The sequence below is a fragment of the Mustela nigripes genome, unplaced genomic scaffold, assembly GCF_022355385.1.
Source record: "Mustela nigripes isolate SB6536 unplaced genomic scaffold, MUSNIG.SB6536 HiC_scaffold_20, whole genome shotgun sequence".
NCBI lineage: Eukaryota > Metazoa > Chordata > Mammalia > Carnivora > Mustelidae > Mustela > Mustela nigripes.
Genome location: NW_026739436.1, coordinates 417,252 through 434,855, shown reverse-complemented (window position 1 = coordinate 434,855; position 17,604 = coordinate 417,252). Strand labels below are relative to the sequence as shown.

General features: G+C 36.4%; 1 protein-coding gene across 4 annotated transcripts in view; it reads left to right on the top strand.

Moving 5' to 3' along the window:
• The window catches only part of LOC132008035 (probable ubiquitin carboxyl-terminal hydrolase FAF-X), a 161,853-nt gene that overhangs the window by 26,192 nt on the left and 118,057 nt on the right, over positions 1-17,604 (top strand). For all 4 annotated transcript variants that reach the window (XM_059386433.1, XM_059386429.1, XM_059386430.1 and 1 more), the window contains 3 exons: positions 6,019-6,272; positions 14,702-14,847; positions 16,286-16,365. In XM_059386433.1, the coding sequence (XP_059242416.1) occupies positions 6,177-6,272; positions 14,702-14,847; positions 16,286-16,365 (322 nt within the window). In that variant the 5' untranslated portion in view covers positions 6,019-6,176. The remainder of the gene's footprint in view (positions 1-6,018; positions 6,273-14,701; positions 14,848-16,285; positions 16,366-17,604) is intronic.

Below are 17,604 nucleotides of genomic sequence, written 5' to 3'. Positions count from 1 at the left end.
TCTTCATTCTTTTTAGCCAGCACTGTTGATAAAGAAAATTACATTTTCTCATTGAGAAATGAGATCCTGTTGATATTCATTTGAGCATTTATTTCTATCTTTTGAGCATTCATTTCTTCATTCTCTTCTTTCCATTAGTCTTACAGGTCTGTCTTTATATATAAGAACCACAGTACTGTGACTGTGGTTTGCAGAGGTTTGCAGAGTTTTGAATCAGAAAGTTTGACATCTCCAACACTGCTCTATTTCAAGATTCTTTTAACTATTTGGTTGTTGCTTGAGACTCCGTGTGAATTTTAGGAATGGTATATATATGCCCAAAAAATGTTGTCGAGATACCAGGGATTGACATCAGTTGTATAGATTGCTTTGGGCAATATTGACATGTTCCCAGTAGTAAGTTTTTTAGTCTGTAATACGCGATATCTTTTCATTTATTTATATCTTCTAATTCCTTTCAGAAATATTTTGTAGTTTTCAGTGTACCGAATATCTTACCTCTTTAGTTAACTGTTCCTAAGTCTTTTATTCTTGATTATGCTACTTTGAAAGGAGTTGTTTTCTCAATTTCTTTTTTGGATCATTTGTTGTTAGTGTTAAGGATGCTATTGGGTTTTGTTTGTTTTTTGTTTTTTTGAGTTTTTTTGTTTTTTGTTTTTTGTTTTTTGTTTTGGTGTTGATTTTATTTGTTGTTACCTTACTGAAATCACTGATTAGCAGGAGGCAATCGCTTAACCAACTAAGCCACCTAGGTGCCCTAAATAATATTTTTAAACATTTTTTTTTTGAATTGTTAGAGTTTTCTACTTGTAAATGCAACACATCTCCAACAGACTTCTTTTTTCTGGTGTCTTTCTGATTTGGATGTCATTTATTTATTTATTTATTTATTTATTTTGCATAAATGCTCTGGATAGGACTTCCAGTTCTGTGTTAAATAGAAAGCATACAAATGGGTATCTGTGTCTTATTTCTGATCCTTGAGGAGAAGCTTTCAGCTTCAGTATGATGCTTACTGTTGGCTTTTTTTTTTTCTTTCAGATTTATTTATTTCTTAGAGAGAGAGAGAGCCCGCAAACGGTGGGGAGGGGCAGAGGAAGAAACAGAGTCTCACTTATAGGGAGCCTAATTCAGGGCTCTTTCTGAGCCAAAGCCAGATACCCAGTGGTCTGAGCCAGGCAGGCACACCTGCTGTGGGTTTTTCATATGTAGCTTTTATATTTGAGATAGTTTCCTCTTTTTGCTTAGTGTATTTTTATAATGTCAGAATACTGAATTTTTTTCTCCCTTAATTGCTTTTTCTCCCTTAATTGAGATGGTGATGTAGTTTTTTCCCCTTCATCCCGTTAATGTGCCATATTTCATAAATCAGTTTTTTTATTGAAATATCCTTGCATTCCTGGGGGGAAAGAATCCTACTTGATCATGATATATAATCCATGATGTGCTGTTGAATTTGATTTGCTGGTAGTATTTTTGTGTTATTTATTCATCAGGGATGTTAGAATATCATTTTTTTTATTGCTAAAACACATTGAAAAGGAAAAATCTTAAATCCATTATTTAATTTCATAAATTTAGAGAAGAAAACATTTTCCCACAGCTAATAAAGGAAATTGGATTTGCACTGAGGTAAATAAAATAGAGGAGAGCAAAGAAATAAAAGTCAGTGAAACCAGGGGCATCTGGGTGGCTCAGTGGGTTAAACCTCTGCCTTTGGCTCAGGTCGTGATTTTGGGGTCCTGGGTTTGAGCACCACATCAAGGCTCTCTGCTTGCCAGGGAACTTGCTCTCCTCCACCCCCGCTGCCTGCCTCTCTGCCTACTTGTGATCTCTGTCTGTCAAGTAAATAAATAAGATCTTTTAAAAAAAAAAGTTGATGAAACCAAATGTTGGCTTTTTGAAATGATCATTAGTGGGGCATCTGGGTAGCTCAGTCAGTTAAGGGTCCAACTTCTGATATTGAATCAGGTCTTGATTTCAGAGTTGTGAGTTTGAGCCTTGAGTTGGATTCCAGGCTGGATGTGGAGTCTAATGTAGCAAAGATACCAGGGTTCAAAGCCGATGGCCAAGAAAGAATTATTGAGACATCTTTGTTGCAAAAAGCTGGTTGTACTAAAGCATGGGGGCAGGATCTCTGAGCGGAAAGAGCTGCTGGGTTTATGATGAAGTGGGAGAGGTATGTTTTTGTCTCACAGAGTGGAAGAATGAATCTCGTGGACAAAAGAGATTAAAGCCACAGAGTATTCTTCTTTAAGATTGTATTTATATATTTGGCAGAGATAGTGAGTTAGAAAGCACAAATGGGGGGAATGACAGAGGTGAGGGAGAACCAGGCTCCCTGCTCGGCCTGGTACCACGTAGGGCCCAACCCTAGGATTATAGTACCCCAAATGGTGCCATAGGTACTTGGGATTATGACAGACATCCAACAGACTGAACAACCAGATGCCACGCCATAGATAAGGATACAGAAAAAGGTGTCAGGAGTGAGAGGGGTCCCTTCAGGGTTGCCACTGAGCAGGATTTGTCTTTTATAGAAAGCTAACCAGAGAATTTAAACCTTTTGACTTCTCTGTGGTCAGCACTATTGACTAACATCTTTAATGGTTTACTTCTTTTTTAGGATCTGGTTATTCTTTGTTGATTACAGGTAGATATTATAACAATCACCCCCTCTTTCCTCTAGCCACCTTCTCCCCCACCCCCACCCTTCCAGACACCTAGAACAGGAGGTCTGGTTTGTCCCCTTATATCTCATTTCCTTACCCCTCAGCATTTTGAGGATTTCTGTGAGCCTGATCCCCATAGCCCCCTTTGTTATTCCTCCCCCTTTACTTATTCCTCCCCCTAGAATTCCCCCTGCCTTTAGGGAATGGAACAGTGACCACTCTGCTGCTTTCTGCTAAATAGGGGCAGTGGGCTCTGTGGCAGAATCTATCCAGGGATTGGTCGAGGGGCCCATGGTATGTCTCCAGGTGGTCATGATGGACACCAGATTGGTACATTCCTCAGCACATGCAAAAGGATAAACATAAAACAAGTATTAGGCCCAAAATTCTAATCACATCCCTTAAATAAGATTCCCAATTACCAGTTATGTCAAATAAACCAGTGGATATTTTGATTTTATTTGATTACTAATGTCCCTGTTGGGATACCTTGTGGGAGTTAACCTGTAATGTTAAGACAACATATGTGAAGGAATTTCTCACACCCTAAAATGGTGTAGCAATAGTAGACAGTCAGTAGGGGTGCAGTTCTCGAGAAATTCCTAGACCTCATTTAATTCTTGGCTGAGTGTATCTCATGCCTGGGAAGTATCAGAGTCCTAATGAGGAAGCTTACAGTTTTGCTTTTTTTGCAACGCAGTCCTGCCTAAGTACTATAAGTCCCATAGTGAGCTTTGAAGCTCTTTTAACCAGGAGGGCTGTTGTATGCTCAGCTAATAAAGCCTTTCTTTGTGATTGTACTTCAGTACAGGTGGCTTCTAGTATAAATCTGACCAAGGGGTAAGACCATCACAAAGTCTTCTTTGAAAATAAAAAAATTATTAAAAAAAAAAAAAGAAGCAGCCTTCTTTGTTTGAGGTCTAGGCTTAACAATATTCTTATCAAAAGGAATTGCTGGCAAGAGGGAGAAGACTTGACTCAGGAGATGAGGAGCATCCAGAGTACATCATCCAATCGAATCATAAAGAAAGTGGGGTTATCTATTATCTCCATTAAGTCTGTAGTTAACCCATCCGGTATGGTATGCTCTGGCTTTAAATAAAAGAGCAGTTTCGTCATCTCAGCCACACAGAATTGTCCAGAGTGCTAGTTGAGTTATACATTGGCTGGGGAATTAATCCGATTTTCTAGTTCTAATAATCATATGACCATGACATCCTGTTGTTATCCCCACAGAATAGCAAGCAAAAATATTGACCTGTTGTAATTTCTCTGAAGTTTACCTCATGTTGTCTAGCTTTAGGGAGACAACATTCAAAGACAATCAGAACTAGGATTTAACATCCACAAAGGTGATGGCCCTTAGCAACTAAGGAAAAATCAAAATATCAACAAAGAATTCCATTTCATATAAAATCTAACAGATTCATCCTAGATTGCCAGTGGGTGCCTGGTGAGTGGACTGAAAAACCCATGCCATGCTGTCATATGCCATTACTGCCCTACCATATTTAACCCATGGAAAACACTAGAGAAGTTTCACAAGGGGGGAATTACCCAATTTTGTAGCTTTATGTAGTTAGTAGAGGACATTGACGGAAAACAGTAAGGATAGAACTCCATCATGATCTAAGCAACATTCCAATACAGATCACACAAAAGCACATGATAATCACACTGTCAGAAAAAAAGGAAAATCTCAAAGGGGGAAAGAGAAAATAGAGATGAATGTGAGTGATAAAACCAAAACCAGGATAAAGTTTATAACCTAAAACTTGATATATTCTGTGGCGAAAATTTGCTCAGTACTGATGAATTGCTGGAAGTGGAGCATGTTAACAGGGAAAGAAAGAAAGAGAGAGAGAGAGATAATTTTACCTGAGGATAGAGAGATTGCACTGCTGTTTTGTTTCTGCTTAGTCTAGTAACAGCCTTTTGTTGAAAATGACTTAGTACTTTTGTGGGTTACTTAACTATGTGTCTCCAGGTAGAGGAAAATGAGCAGACAGAAGATGACAGGGGAATACAATTTTAAGATATTTTGGCTTAAATAATCTCAAATGTCAAAAGGAAGTCAAAGCAAAGTAAAATTTATGAAGAAGAATTTAAGTAGAAAAATATACCCTCCTCCCCAACCACTCCCCTTTCCAAAAAGAAAGGACTGTATCTAGACTTGCATACTTTCCTTACCTGTGCTTTGGTCAACCCATTTAGCCTCTTAGAGTCTCAGATTTCTAATTCATAGAACAAATGTGACAAAGTATCTGTAACCTGCAGAGTCATATAGGGATAAACAGGGTCTTGATCCTGGATCATCCATCATCCCTTTTACCCTCCCCCACAGAAAGCACTTATGCAGAAAACTTTGCATGTAGTCTTAGAGAATTGGTTTATTTCCAAGTCCATCTTTGGACCTCTTTTAAGTCCATCTTACAAAAGCAATTTCGAACATGAATCAAGTAAGAAAAAGGAATGACCATAAATGTCTTTCAAGAAATTTCTGGAGGACAGATATTAATGGCTTTTGATAAGGGGAGATTTAGGCATATTTTTAGGCTCAGAATAAAGACCGAGAAAGAACTTGAGAGAACTAAGATTAGAGACAAAAGACATATACACTGGGATCAGGAGCCCCAGTAAAAGAACAAAACAAAAAAGAGAATAAACTTGAAATAGTGGTGAATGAAATGAAATTGACAGCTCACTTTTTTGAGTTGAATGAAAAAATTATTTGAATAGTTCTGCTAGCAACAGATCTCAAATAGAGGGTAATAGGGGGCTTCTCTAAGTTTTGAAAGTCATCTAGTTCATATAAAGCATGTTTATATGGTTGGCAAAAAGTAGAGGAGATACTTAATATGGCAGCACTTGTTTTAAATGCAGTGCTTATCTTGTGGCAGTCACAAATGGAGGGATTGTGAATGCATTTATATATGTGCCTATTCTTTGGAGTCCCCCTCTTTTTTAAACAAAGTACTCGGCTGCTTGTTTTTGAATATATAGACATTTTCACAGTATTTTTAAGGCAGCAATTGATAAGCATTTTTAGATTCTTTGGTAAGATGAGTATGACAACTAAGAACCTTATATTTTTTCTGGGGTACTATATATAATGTTTAGACTATACTTTTTATCTTTTCTTGTTATAAGTACTGCTGTAACAATAGGAATGTAGTAGGTTGAATAACAGTATTAATAAGAATTTACATTTTCACTTGTCTTTGTTAAAACCATTTGTTAAAGACTATAGAGAGTGATGATGTTACCACCATACACATTAAAATTGAATGATTAATTGTCTCTTTAATATTTAAAACAAATATGCCCTTTTTTCTTCTGCTTTTAGGTTATGAGATGGTCTGTGCAAGATGGTCTGTCCTTGAATTGGAAATTTTTAAGGCTGACATATGCTGGTACTTTATCTCCTTTAAGTGGACTATAATTTCTTCTGTTCCAACAACTACATAAGCAGACAAAATAGCAAAGATCTGTTCTGTGTCAAATATGACAGCCACAACTCGTGGCTCTCCAATAGGAGGGAATGACAGCCACGGCCAGGCTCCTGATGGACAGTCTCAGCCCCACTTCCAACAGAATCAGGTAGGTCATGTTAAGACTGTTTTTGGTGCCATTAGTTATAAACAATGATGTAGATATCTTGAATAATTTACAGTCATGGAAGCTTATTGTCATTTTAAGTTATATTTAAGAAGAGTCACTGAGACTTGTAGGAAACCTATCGTACCTGGTTAAAAATGTTCCTTTTATTTTTTTAATAGAAGACTGAGGACAAAAGAATTTAGTTATTTTATAATAGTTTATTATAAGCATAGATTTAAGTCAGCTCTTTATATCATACTAACCTTATCGCTATGGCTAAGTAAAATATCTGTGCCTTAGTTTCTGTATACTTATTTTCATTAGGCAAGTAGGTAGTTATTTTTTAGTATTGTAAGCTGCATTTATTATAGCATGTATAAACCACCCACAGCCTGGGTCTGTAAGAGATTTGAGGACCCTGTCCTTCCAGCCTTTGGTAGCCATGATGCTGGACGCATGCCCCACCCGTATTTGCAGCAGCTGTCAGCCTTTGTGAATGGCAGACCAGACCAGCCAGAGCCCCCATTGTGCGACTCTCCCACATATATGGTTGTATAGGGGCCACAGCTGCCCCCAGGTTGGTTTGGTTGACAGCGTTTAAAATGTTTTCCCTTGCCAACAACTTAAAAATCAGAGTATTTCAATTAAAAATCTGGCTTTTTGGCTTCTCCAGATTTTTCATATTAGACCTAATTCCCACTTTACAGCAGTTAGTTACAATTGCTTGACTGTCCCCAATTTTAGATGGGAAATCATATTCACACCATACCCTCTTGTCACTCAGCATCAGTAGTCTGTAGCAATTCAGTCATGCACATACTTCTCATCACCACAGTTTCTCTGTTTCCTATCTTCAGAATTGCAGAAAAAGTCAAAGTTATACTGCAAAGACCTTACAACTCAAAGGCTTATCTTATTTATTATAACCTTTCTGTCCCTGAGGGCATCTGAGTTAGAGATCTGTGAATTAGCAGTTTCTGTATTTTTATATTGACAGTAAATAAACCAGTGTTTATAAAGGGCCCAACCCGGGTTTTGGTATCAAAGCTTAGTGCTGGCCTACATGGAAAGAGTTAATTTTCCTTTTTTCTGAAAGAATTTGTGTATGATTAATGAAATATTTGTAGAAATACATAACATTAATCCTTTGTTTCTGAAAGTGGTAATTTATATTTACTCTTTTCCTGCTCAGTTTTTCTAGGGGGATTAGTTTCTTTTCACAAAGTAACATTTTGCAGTTAGCTTTGGTTTTTTTGTTTACACTTACTAAACCAATCTTTAATCTTCATTAGTTCTTTGCTTTTGCTTTCTTTGTGTTCTATTGATGTTCATTTTCTAGTTCCATGATACAGAACTTTAGATGAATGTTTAGCTTTTCCTTGTTTTTATATTTTCTAAAACATGCATTTTAAATCATAAATTTTGCCAAACTATGTCCTACACCTTTTAATGCATTCACATCCGCTGTCTTTTGCTTAACACATTTTAAAATTTGTGATATTTAATGTAAGAATATTTTCAGAAATGTAGTGCTACCCATTAAAGCATTTGGAGGTTTTCTGGTTAACCTTTTTGTTATTGAGTTATAGCTTAATACTTTTGTGGCTAGAGAGTATATTCTTTGATGCCACTCTTCTGGAATTTATTGAGGATTGATGTGTTGTCCAGCATATACTAATTTTGAATATATGAGAATTTGAAGAAATATGTCTATTTTACTGTAACATTTAATGTCAGTTATTTCCAGTTTGCTTATTATGCTTTTCAGATGTTCACTATGGCCTTGTTTCATTTTGTTTTGTTCTAAATTTGCTTGTTTTCTAGTGGTTGAAAGGTGTGTTAAACTACTTGGGATTGTGGACCTGTCCATTTCACTTTTTTGTTTTATCAATTTAATTTAATTTTAAAGATTATTTGAGAAAGAGTGCCTGTGCACTTGTGTCTGTAGGGGCAGAGGGAGAGAGAGAATCTTCATGCCAACTCCTAGGCCAGTGCAGAGCCCAACACAGGGCTTGATCCTAGGACCTTGAGCTGAAATTAGGAGTCGGATGCCCAGCTGACTGCATCAGCTAAGTGGTCCTGTTCCATCGATTTTAGTGAGATATATTTTGAACGTATAAGATGCATGTAAACTGAAAATAGTGACTTGAGGTTGGATGGTTGGCCCATTAATCTTTATGCAGAGATATCTTTAATCTCTACTAATAATTCTTGTGTTAAAAATCTATCTTGCCTGGGACGCCTGGGTGGCTCAGTTGGTTAAGCAGCTGCCTTCGGCTCAGGTCATGATCCTGGGATCGAGTCCCACATCGGGCTCCTTGCTCGGCGGGGAGCCTGCTTCTCCCTCTGCCTCTGCCTGCCATTCTGTTTGCCTGTGCTCACTCTCTCCGCCCCCCCTCTGATAAATAAATAAAATCTTTAAAAAAAAAATCTATCTTGCCTGTCATGTATTTGTATAAATGCAGCATTATCTTGGGGGAATGAACAGGGTTATTATGTGTATTGCCTTTTCTTACTCTTTTTAAAGCACTCATTTTTATTGCTTTTTTTTTTTTTTTTTTTAAGATTTTATTTATTTGACAGAGATCAGAAGTACGCAGAGAGAGAGAGAGAGAGGAAGCAGGCTCTCCGTGGAGCGGACAGCCCAATGCGGGGCTCGATCCCAGGACCCTGGGATCACGACCCGAGCCGAAGGCAGAGGCTTTAACCCACTGAGCCATCCAGACGCCCCTATTGTGTGTCTTTCTTAAATTGCCTTGAACCCTGCCTTTTTAAATGGTCCACTGATACTTTTCTCTTTTTTTTTTTTTTTTAAATATTTTATTTATTTATTTAACAGACAGAGATCACAAGTCCACAGAGAGGCAGGCAGAGAGAGAGGGGAAAACAGGCTCCCTGCCAAACAGAGAGCCCGATGCAGGGCTCAATTTCAGGACCCTGAGATTATGACCTGAGCCGAAGGCAGAGGCTTTAACCCACTGAGCCACCCAGGCACCCCTACTTTTTTCTATATAAAGAGGCTTTTTAGGTTCACAGCAGAATTGAGCAGAAAGTACAGAGTTCCTGTATCTCCTTCACCACCATCCTGCTAATACCCCTTAATATGTTAGCCTCTTCCACCAGAGTGGTATTGGCTAAATTGACAAAACTACAATTACATGTTGTTATCACTCAAACTTCATAGTTTATATTATGGTTCACATTCTCCTTTTACATTCTTGGGATTTGACAAGTGTTTAATGATACAAATATACCATTATGGTATCATATAATACTTTGCCTGCTCTAAAATTTGCTCTTCCTTTTCATTCTTTCCTCCCCTGAATCATTGGCAGCTAATTACCTGCCTATCCAGTTTTGCCTTTTCCAAAATGTCAAATATTTGAAATCATATGGAATATAAATTTTTCATAACTACTTATTTCACTTAATATTATGTACTTAAAGTTCCTCTGTGTCTTGTCATGGCTTTGGTTGCTTTTGTGTCTTTTTTGGTTTTTGGTTGTTTTTAATCACTGAATAATATTCCATTGTCTGGATGTACCACATTTTATCTTTTCACTTTCTGAAGGACATCTCAGTTGCTTCCAGTTTTTGACAGTTATGAATAAAGTAAATATTCATCCACGTGCAGGTCTTTTTGTGGAAATGTTTTCAACTCATTTGAATGAATACCGAGGGTTACAATTGCTGGATTGTATATTAGTGTATATTTAGTTTTGTAAGAAATTGCCAAACTGTCTTCCAAAGCAGGGGAAGAAGCAGACTGAGGGAGAAGACGACTCCCCACTGAGCAGAGAGCCTGATGCTGGGACTCAATCCCAATACCCTGGCTGGGCTCATGACCTGAGCTGAAGGCAGCCGATTAATCTACTGAGACACCATGCGTCACATGATCCATTCAATCTTTGTGTGTTTTGTTTGAGTGTTGTTGTTGTTTTTAATTTATTTTTTATTTTGTTTGGTTTGTTTTTAAGTTTTCAGTCTATTTAAATTCTAGCTAACACAGTATAATATTGGTTTTAGAAGTAGAATTTAGTGATTCATCAGTTGCATATGATACCAGGTGCTTATCACAGGTACCCTCATTAATACCTGTTACCCATTTAGCCAATCCCCCATTTACCATTTATCCTTTTTCCATTTACCCTTTCCATTTACCCTTTTTCTCTAAACTTAAGAATCTCTTATAGTTTAAGAGTGTGTTTTTCATATTGTGTCATTTTTCCTTTGTTCATCTGTTTTGTTTCTTAAATTCCACATGAGTCAAATTATATGGTATTTGTCTTTTACTTACTTCACTTGGCATTATACTTTCTAGCTGCATCCATGTCATTGCAAATGGCAGATTTCATCCTTTTTCAAGGCTAATTAATATTCCATTGTATGTATGGAAGACATCTTTATCCTTTCATCGGTTAGTGGACAGTGGGGCTCTTTCCCTAGTTTAGCTATTACTGATAATGATTCCATAAACTTTGGAGTACATATGTCCCTTTGAATCAGTATTTTTGTAGGCAAACTTAGAGTCCCCCTAGTATTCACCATCTTAACTTCTGCTTTACTAAGTAAATACTTGTTAGTGTAGTTGCTGGTTCAAAGGGTTATTCTGTTTTTAACTTTTGGAGGAATCTTCATTACTGTTTCCAGAGTGGCTGTACCAATTTGCATTCCCACCAATATTCATTGTCTACATCCTCACCAACACCTGTTGTTTCATGTGTCCTTAATTTTAGCCATTCTGACAGGTATTAGGTGATATCTCACCGTGGTTTTGAGTTTTATTTCCCTGATGATGAATGGTGTTGAGCATCTTTTCATGTGTCTGTTAGCAATCTGGATGTCGTCTTTGGAAAAGTGTCTATTAATGTCTTTTACCCACTGTTTAACTGAATTGCATTTTGGTTGTTGAATTTTAGAAGTTATTTATATATTTCAGGTACTAAAAATTTATCAGCTGTGTCGTTTGCAAATATCTTCTCTCTTTCTGTAGGCTCCCTTTTAGTTTTGCTTATTGATTCCTTTGCTGTGCAAAAGCTTTTTATCTTGATGAAGTCCCGGTAGTTCATTTTTGCTTTTGTATCCCTTGTGTCCAGAGACGTATCTAGTAAGAATCCAGGTTTCTACCTGTGTTCTTTTGCATTTTTATGGTTTCCTGTTTCACATTTAGGTCTTTCGTCTATTCTGAAATTTAATTTTGTGTATGGTGTAAGAATGTAGTCCAGATTTTTTATTCTTCATGTTGCTATTGGTTTTCCCAACACCATTATTTATTTATTAGACAGAGATCATAAGTGGGCAGAGATAGAGGAACAAGCAGGCTCCCCACTGAGCAGAGAGCCAGATGGGGGGCTCTATCCCAGGACCCTGGGATCATGACCTGAGCGGAAGCCAGAGGCTTCAACCCACTGAACCACCCAGGCGTCCCTCCTAAAACCATTATTGAAGACACTTTTTTCCCCACTGGATATTCTTTCCTGTTTTGTTGAAGATTAGTTGAACTTATAGTTGTGGGTTCATTTCTGGGTTTTCTGTTCTGTTCCATTGATCGATGTATCTGTTTTTGCACCAGTACCATGCTGTCTTGATGACTACAGCTTTTTCACACAGCTAGAAATCCAAAATTAGGATGCTTCCAGATTTGCTTTTCTTTTTCAAGGTTGCTCTGCTTATTCAGTGGCTTACATGGTCCCATTACAAATTTTAGAAATATTTGTTCTAGCTCTGTGGAAAATGCTCTTGATTTTTTTTTTTTTTTAAAGATTTTATTTGACAGATCACAGGTAGGCAGAGAGTCAGGCAAAGAGAGAGGAAGAGAAAGCAGGCTCCCCGCTGAGCAGAGAGCCTGATACAGGGCTCCTTCCCAGGACCCTGGGATACGACCTGAGGCGAAAGCAGAGGCTTTAACCCACTGAGCCACCTGGGCACCCCTGCTCTTGATATTTTGATAGGGATTGCATTAAATGTGTAGATTGGGTAGTATCGACATTTTAATATTATTTGTTCTTCCAATCCATGAGCATACATTACACTTTTTTTTTCTTCTTTTTGCTTTGTTTCTGAGGGAATGTCCAATTTTGCTCTTATCCTTGGTCCTTTGTTAGAGGTACATAAGATGTTCTTTCCCCCTCCATGGTTTCTTGGACGATTTGTTTTTAGCACTTAATTTCTGCAGTTTGAATATCATATGCTTAGGTGTACCTTCCTCTACTTGGCATTTTCTGAGTTTTCTGGTCCATGCTTGGTGCCTTACACTAATTTAGGGAAATTCTCATTTTCAAATACTATATTCCTGGCTCTCTTGCCATCTGGTATCCTCACTATGTATATATTACATTTGTGCAGTTGTTCTACAATACTTGAGTACTCTTTTTTTCTTTCTTTTTTTTTTTTAACTTTTTGCTTTCTAGTGTTGGCAGTTTCTCTTGACATATGTTTAATGTTAACAGATTTCTGTCATCTATGTCTTACCTACCAATGAACCCATCAAAGCCACCCAGAAAATCAACTTTTTGATAGTATAGTGTTTTTGACCTCTAGCATTTCTTTTTTTTTTCTTTCTTAGAATTTCGTCTCTCTGCTTACATGACCCATTTGTTGTTTTCATGTCTGCTTTTTCTGTTAGAGTCCTTACCATTTATCAGTTGTAGTTATTTTAAATGTTGGTTGGATAACTTCAGTATCCTGGTCATATCAGAGTTTCATATTTCCTCTGTCTCTTCATACTCTTGTTGATTTTCATGTACTGTGTCTTGGGTTTTTGTGGAAACTTGGACATAATATACTGAGTAAAAGCAATTGCTGTAAATAAACCTTTCATATTGTGTAAGTATGGAGGGGGAGGATGCCTAGAGAGGACTGGAATTGAATATTTAACTCCTTCACACAGAAGTCTCTACAGGCTAGAGTTTCCTATTTCCATTCTTCTGGTTTGGTTCTTATAAAAACCTAGATTAGAACCTGGTAGAGTAGCTTCTCTTGAGGGTAGGCTTTATTAAGAAGAACAGAGTGCTGTATCATATTTCAAAAAGGCTACTTGCATCTCCTCCTGGAAATTAGGAGCATTTTCCATGATCCTCTCTTGACTTGATAAGATCTGGAGGTAAAAATCACAAAAATATGAGTGTTCCTCTGATGCTTTTAAACTCTCAGAGTTGGCACATCGGCTTCCAAGCAATTCATCAAGCACAGTTTAGGTTTTTCTGTCTTGTTCCTTATTTGTATGGAGGTTTTTTCTCGTGGTAATTTTTGAATATCTCTGTTCCTCTGATCTCTCTTCTGATTTTTGTGGGCAGCAGTTTGCCATGTGACATTAATTCTCCATTAGATCTGTGAAGAGTTGTTGATTCAGTTTATTACTTCTTAGGAAGGAGTGACAACTCCCAGATTTTATATTCTGAACCAGATATCAGAAGTCTCCTCCTATCCTCTTACTTCTCCCTCTCTCTCTCTTTTTTTTTTTTTTTTTTTTTTTTTATGAGAGCAAGTGGGCAGTGGGAAGGGACAGTGGAGAGGGAGATTTTATTTATTTATTTAGAGAGCAAGTGGGCAGTGGGAGAGGTAGACCCTGGGATCATGACCTGAGCGGAGGCCAAGTGCTTAACTGACTCAGCCACCCAGGTACCCCTACTATCTTCTCTTTTCTATTCTTCTCTTTAAGCATCTTTATTTCACATAGCTTATGGCTATGTTATATGTTTGTCTTGGTTTTCAGTTGTGTTTTCAGTCCTTTTAATATAAATGCTTATGTATTTGGGATATTTGTCTTTTCTGGTTTATGTGCCTTGAGAATTTGGGAATGGCTTACCTGAGTCATTTCTGACTTTTGTTGTCAGTATCTTCACTAGTGTTGCAGATTTCTGAAAGCTTGACTAGGGTTGGGGAATCATTTGCACAGTGGTTCACTCCACATGACTTTTGATTAGATGCCTCAGTTTTTCAGCACATAGACCTCTACAGAGGACTGCTTAAGTGTCTTCAGGTCACTTTCTCAGAAAGCTTGTTCTAACAGAGAGGAAGACAAATGTTTTGATAACGTTTGTGGCTTTACCTCAGAAGTTACACTGACATTTCCACAAAGATACATAGTTAAGAAAGTTCATTACAACTGTGTTTTAGTAGCAGTATCCATTATAAAAACTAACATTCTCTCATTATTACGTATTCAGTTCTTGCAGTTCTCTGTACTCATTAATTAATTTATCAAATGTTCTTACTCTTTAAGCCTTAAATTTTTGAAATAAAGTAAATGTAGGATGAGAAATGTGATCCAACTTCATTAAATATTTATAGACCTATATGGAAGATTTTAAAGTATAATGTTTTCACTAAATATACATTGATACTAAATTGTTAAATGTTTTATATATATGTGTGTGTATGTATGTATACGTCACTAGAATTTAAATCTGGAGTATTTAATTTTTAAGACCTCATCAGCTGACTCCTCCAACGAGAATTCCCCAACAACTCCCCCAGATGAACAAGGTCAAGGTGATGCTCCACCACAGCACGAAGACGAAGAACCTGCATTTCCACATACTGATTTGGCAAAGTTGGATGACATGATCAATAGGTGAATTGTTTTGATTTTTTTTTAATGGAGCTAGTAAACTAAAAAGCAGATTTTTTTTTTTAAATCAGCATTGCCACTGCTAAAGAATGAGAAAAGGAGTGGATTGTAAGAATAGTAATTTTGCCATTTTCTTAATTGCTGTAATACTTAAGATATTGTCAGATACTTTGTAACTCATTTTTAATGCAGGCATTGGAATGAATCTTTAAAAATTGAAAGATAATATGAATAAAGATTTTAAATTAATGATGTTTTGTCATCCTAATGGATGTGTTTCATTCCTAGAACTATAGGTAGGGAGTTTCTTTTGTGTGTCATTTCTTTTTGGTATATTGACTGCTAGCTTGTCCATTTTTAATAACATATTGTAAAAGATTGTAGTTTGGTAGTTTTTGATATTTATTAAAGTGTGCTTATAATTAGGACTGGAGGGGTGCCTAGGTGGCTCAGTGGGTTAAGGCCTCTGCCTTCGGCTCGGGTCATGATCCCCGGGGTCCTGGGATCGAGTCCCGAATCAGGCTCTTCGCTCAGCGGGGAGCCTGCTTCCTCCTCTCTCTTCTCTCTCTGCTGGCTTCTCTGCCTACTTGTGATTTCCATCTGTCAAATAAATAAATAAAATCTTTAAAAAAAAAATTAGGACTGGAGGACTAAGCTATATTAAATCTTTAGTGACAGGGAAATTTTAAAAAGACAGCTTTTCCATAACTTATAACTAAAACACTAGAAAGTATCAGTTTACATCTAATAGATTTTCTTGTAAAAGGTATCTTTTGTTGTCTTTCTGTAAAGGTGGAATACAGTTCTTTCTGTGAAGTAGTGGATTACTCAATTGGAATATATTCTTTAAGCACTGAGCTTTTTATTGTACTAGGGAAGATCTTAGCCTGGGTATGGTGGCATTTGCTTTGCTTTTGATGTAGGGAGTGTACTTAGAATAATACAGAGGCTTAGAGGTTCTTCAAGTCATGTGATTCCAAGAGAACTTGGTATATGTTCTGTTGAATTGAAGGAGAAATAAGCCATTTGTCTCGTTACTTGTCTTTGTGAAGAATATTCAAAGGAATAGTACTGATACCAGGATCGCAAAAGAATATTTTTTCCTACTGACTTAACAAGTGTTTATTTAATTGATAAGTGATTATTTTTAGTTGTAGGGGCCTATGAAAGTTATTTATTGAATTCTCCTTCATTGGTATATCTCTGCTTAAGCAGTGCTTTAAAAAAAAAAAAAGTCTGTGTGTGTAGAAACAGTATTTCATTCTTAGTTTCACAAAGCAAATAATTTGCCAAGCTCTTCTTTCATTTTATGGTAAATGTATAATATAGTCAGGGTTTTTTCACTTACTCATAGTAAAATTAATTTCGTAGGTAAGTTATTTATAGTATTGCATTCATGCTCAAATAATAACAGCATTTTTAAATTTTACAATAATTTTAGGCCTCGGTGGGTGGTTCCAGTTTTGCCAAAAGGGGAATTGGAAGTGCTTTTAGAAGCTGCTATTGATCTTAGTAAGAAAGGTGAGTGATGTTACTGTGTTTTCCATAATAAATGCTAGTAGATACTTGCATGTTGTTCTTAAAGGCTTTGTTTTTATAAAGTTAGTTTTTTCTAGTTTTTTCTTAGACCACACTGTCTCACTAAACTTTCTGTTAGGAAAAGATTCTGTTAGATCAAAGGTTCAGAAATCCCTTCGGATAAACTTTAAGTACGTCTGTTAAAATTTAATGCAGAACTTTACATATATGTTAGTATTTGTGAGAGCAGGACCTATTGGTTTGTATATTTTTGAAGGAGCTATTAATTTAAAGTTTAAAATGATTTCTTAAGTTTAATAGTTTTTTAAAATTCTGTAGAATTTTACAATTTTACAATTTAAAAATACTAAATGGCCATACAAATCCAGATTTACCAGTTGATCTTTTTTGCATGTAAGCATATGTTAATTAGCAAGTAATTTCAGTAAAGATTATTTAAACTTGCCATTGGAATGACTATTAATGATTAGCCAGTGAACCAAAAGATAGACCAGTCTTAATTTTTTTTTGAAATTTCTTTTTCATTTTTTCTTTTTTTTTTTTTTTTTTTTAAGATTTTATTTATGTATTTGACAGACAGAGATCACAGGCAGGCAGAGACGCAGGCAGAGAGAGAGGAGGAAGCAGGCTCCCTACTAAGCAGAGAGCCCGATGTGGAGCTCTATCCCAGGACCCTGGGATCATGACCTAAGCCAAAGGCAAAGGCTTTAACCCACTGAGCCACCCAGGCGCCCACATTATATCTTTGTAACAAAATGTCAAGATTGCATTTTGGCTTTTTAAAGATTTACATAATTTTTTTTTAATGTCTTAAATAAATATGGTCCCTTTTTTTAGAGGCAGCTGATAATCTGGTATTTTTCATTGCTGCTCAAACAAAAACATTTTGTGTTTTTATTTTTAATATTTAATATTAAACATTTTTAATATTAAACTTTTTGATGACTTTGTTCTACCCAGTATTAGATGCAGCTGAATTCCTGTAGGAAATGGCTAATTTTTGTAAATTTTCTGTTGCTTAAGGCTCAGAAGGCTAAAATGAAAGGGCAATTCCATTTTATTTTCCGGATTATTTAGTAGGCAGATTTTTTAACATCTTTGGTATCTGTAATGTCCATTAATATAGTCAGTGTTGTGTTTTTGTCAGTGTTAATAATTTAATTAACTAACAATTATCCAACAGTCATTTAAAGAATGCTTTTAATCCTGCAAATTACAAAA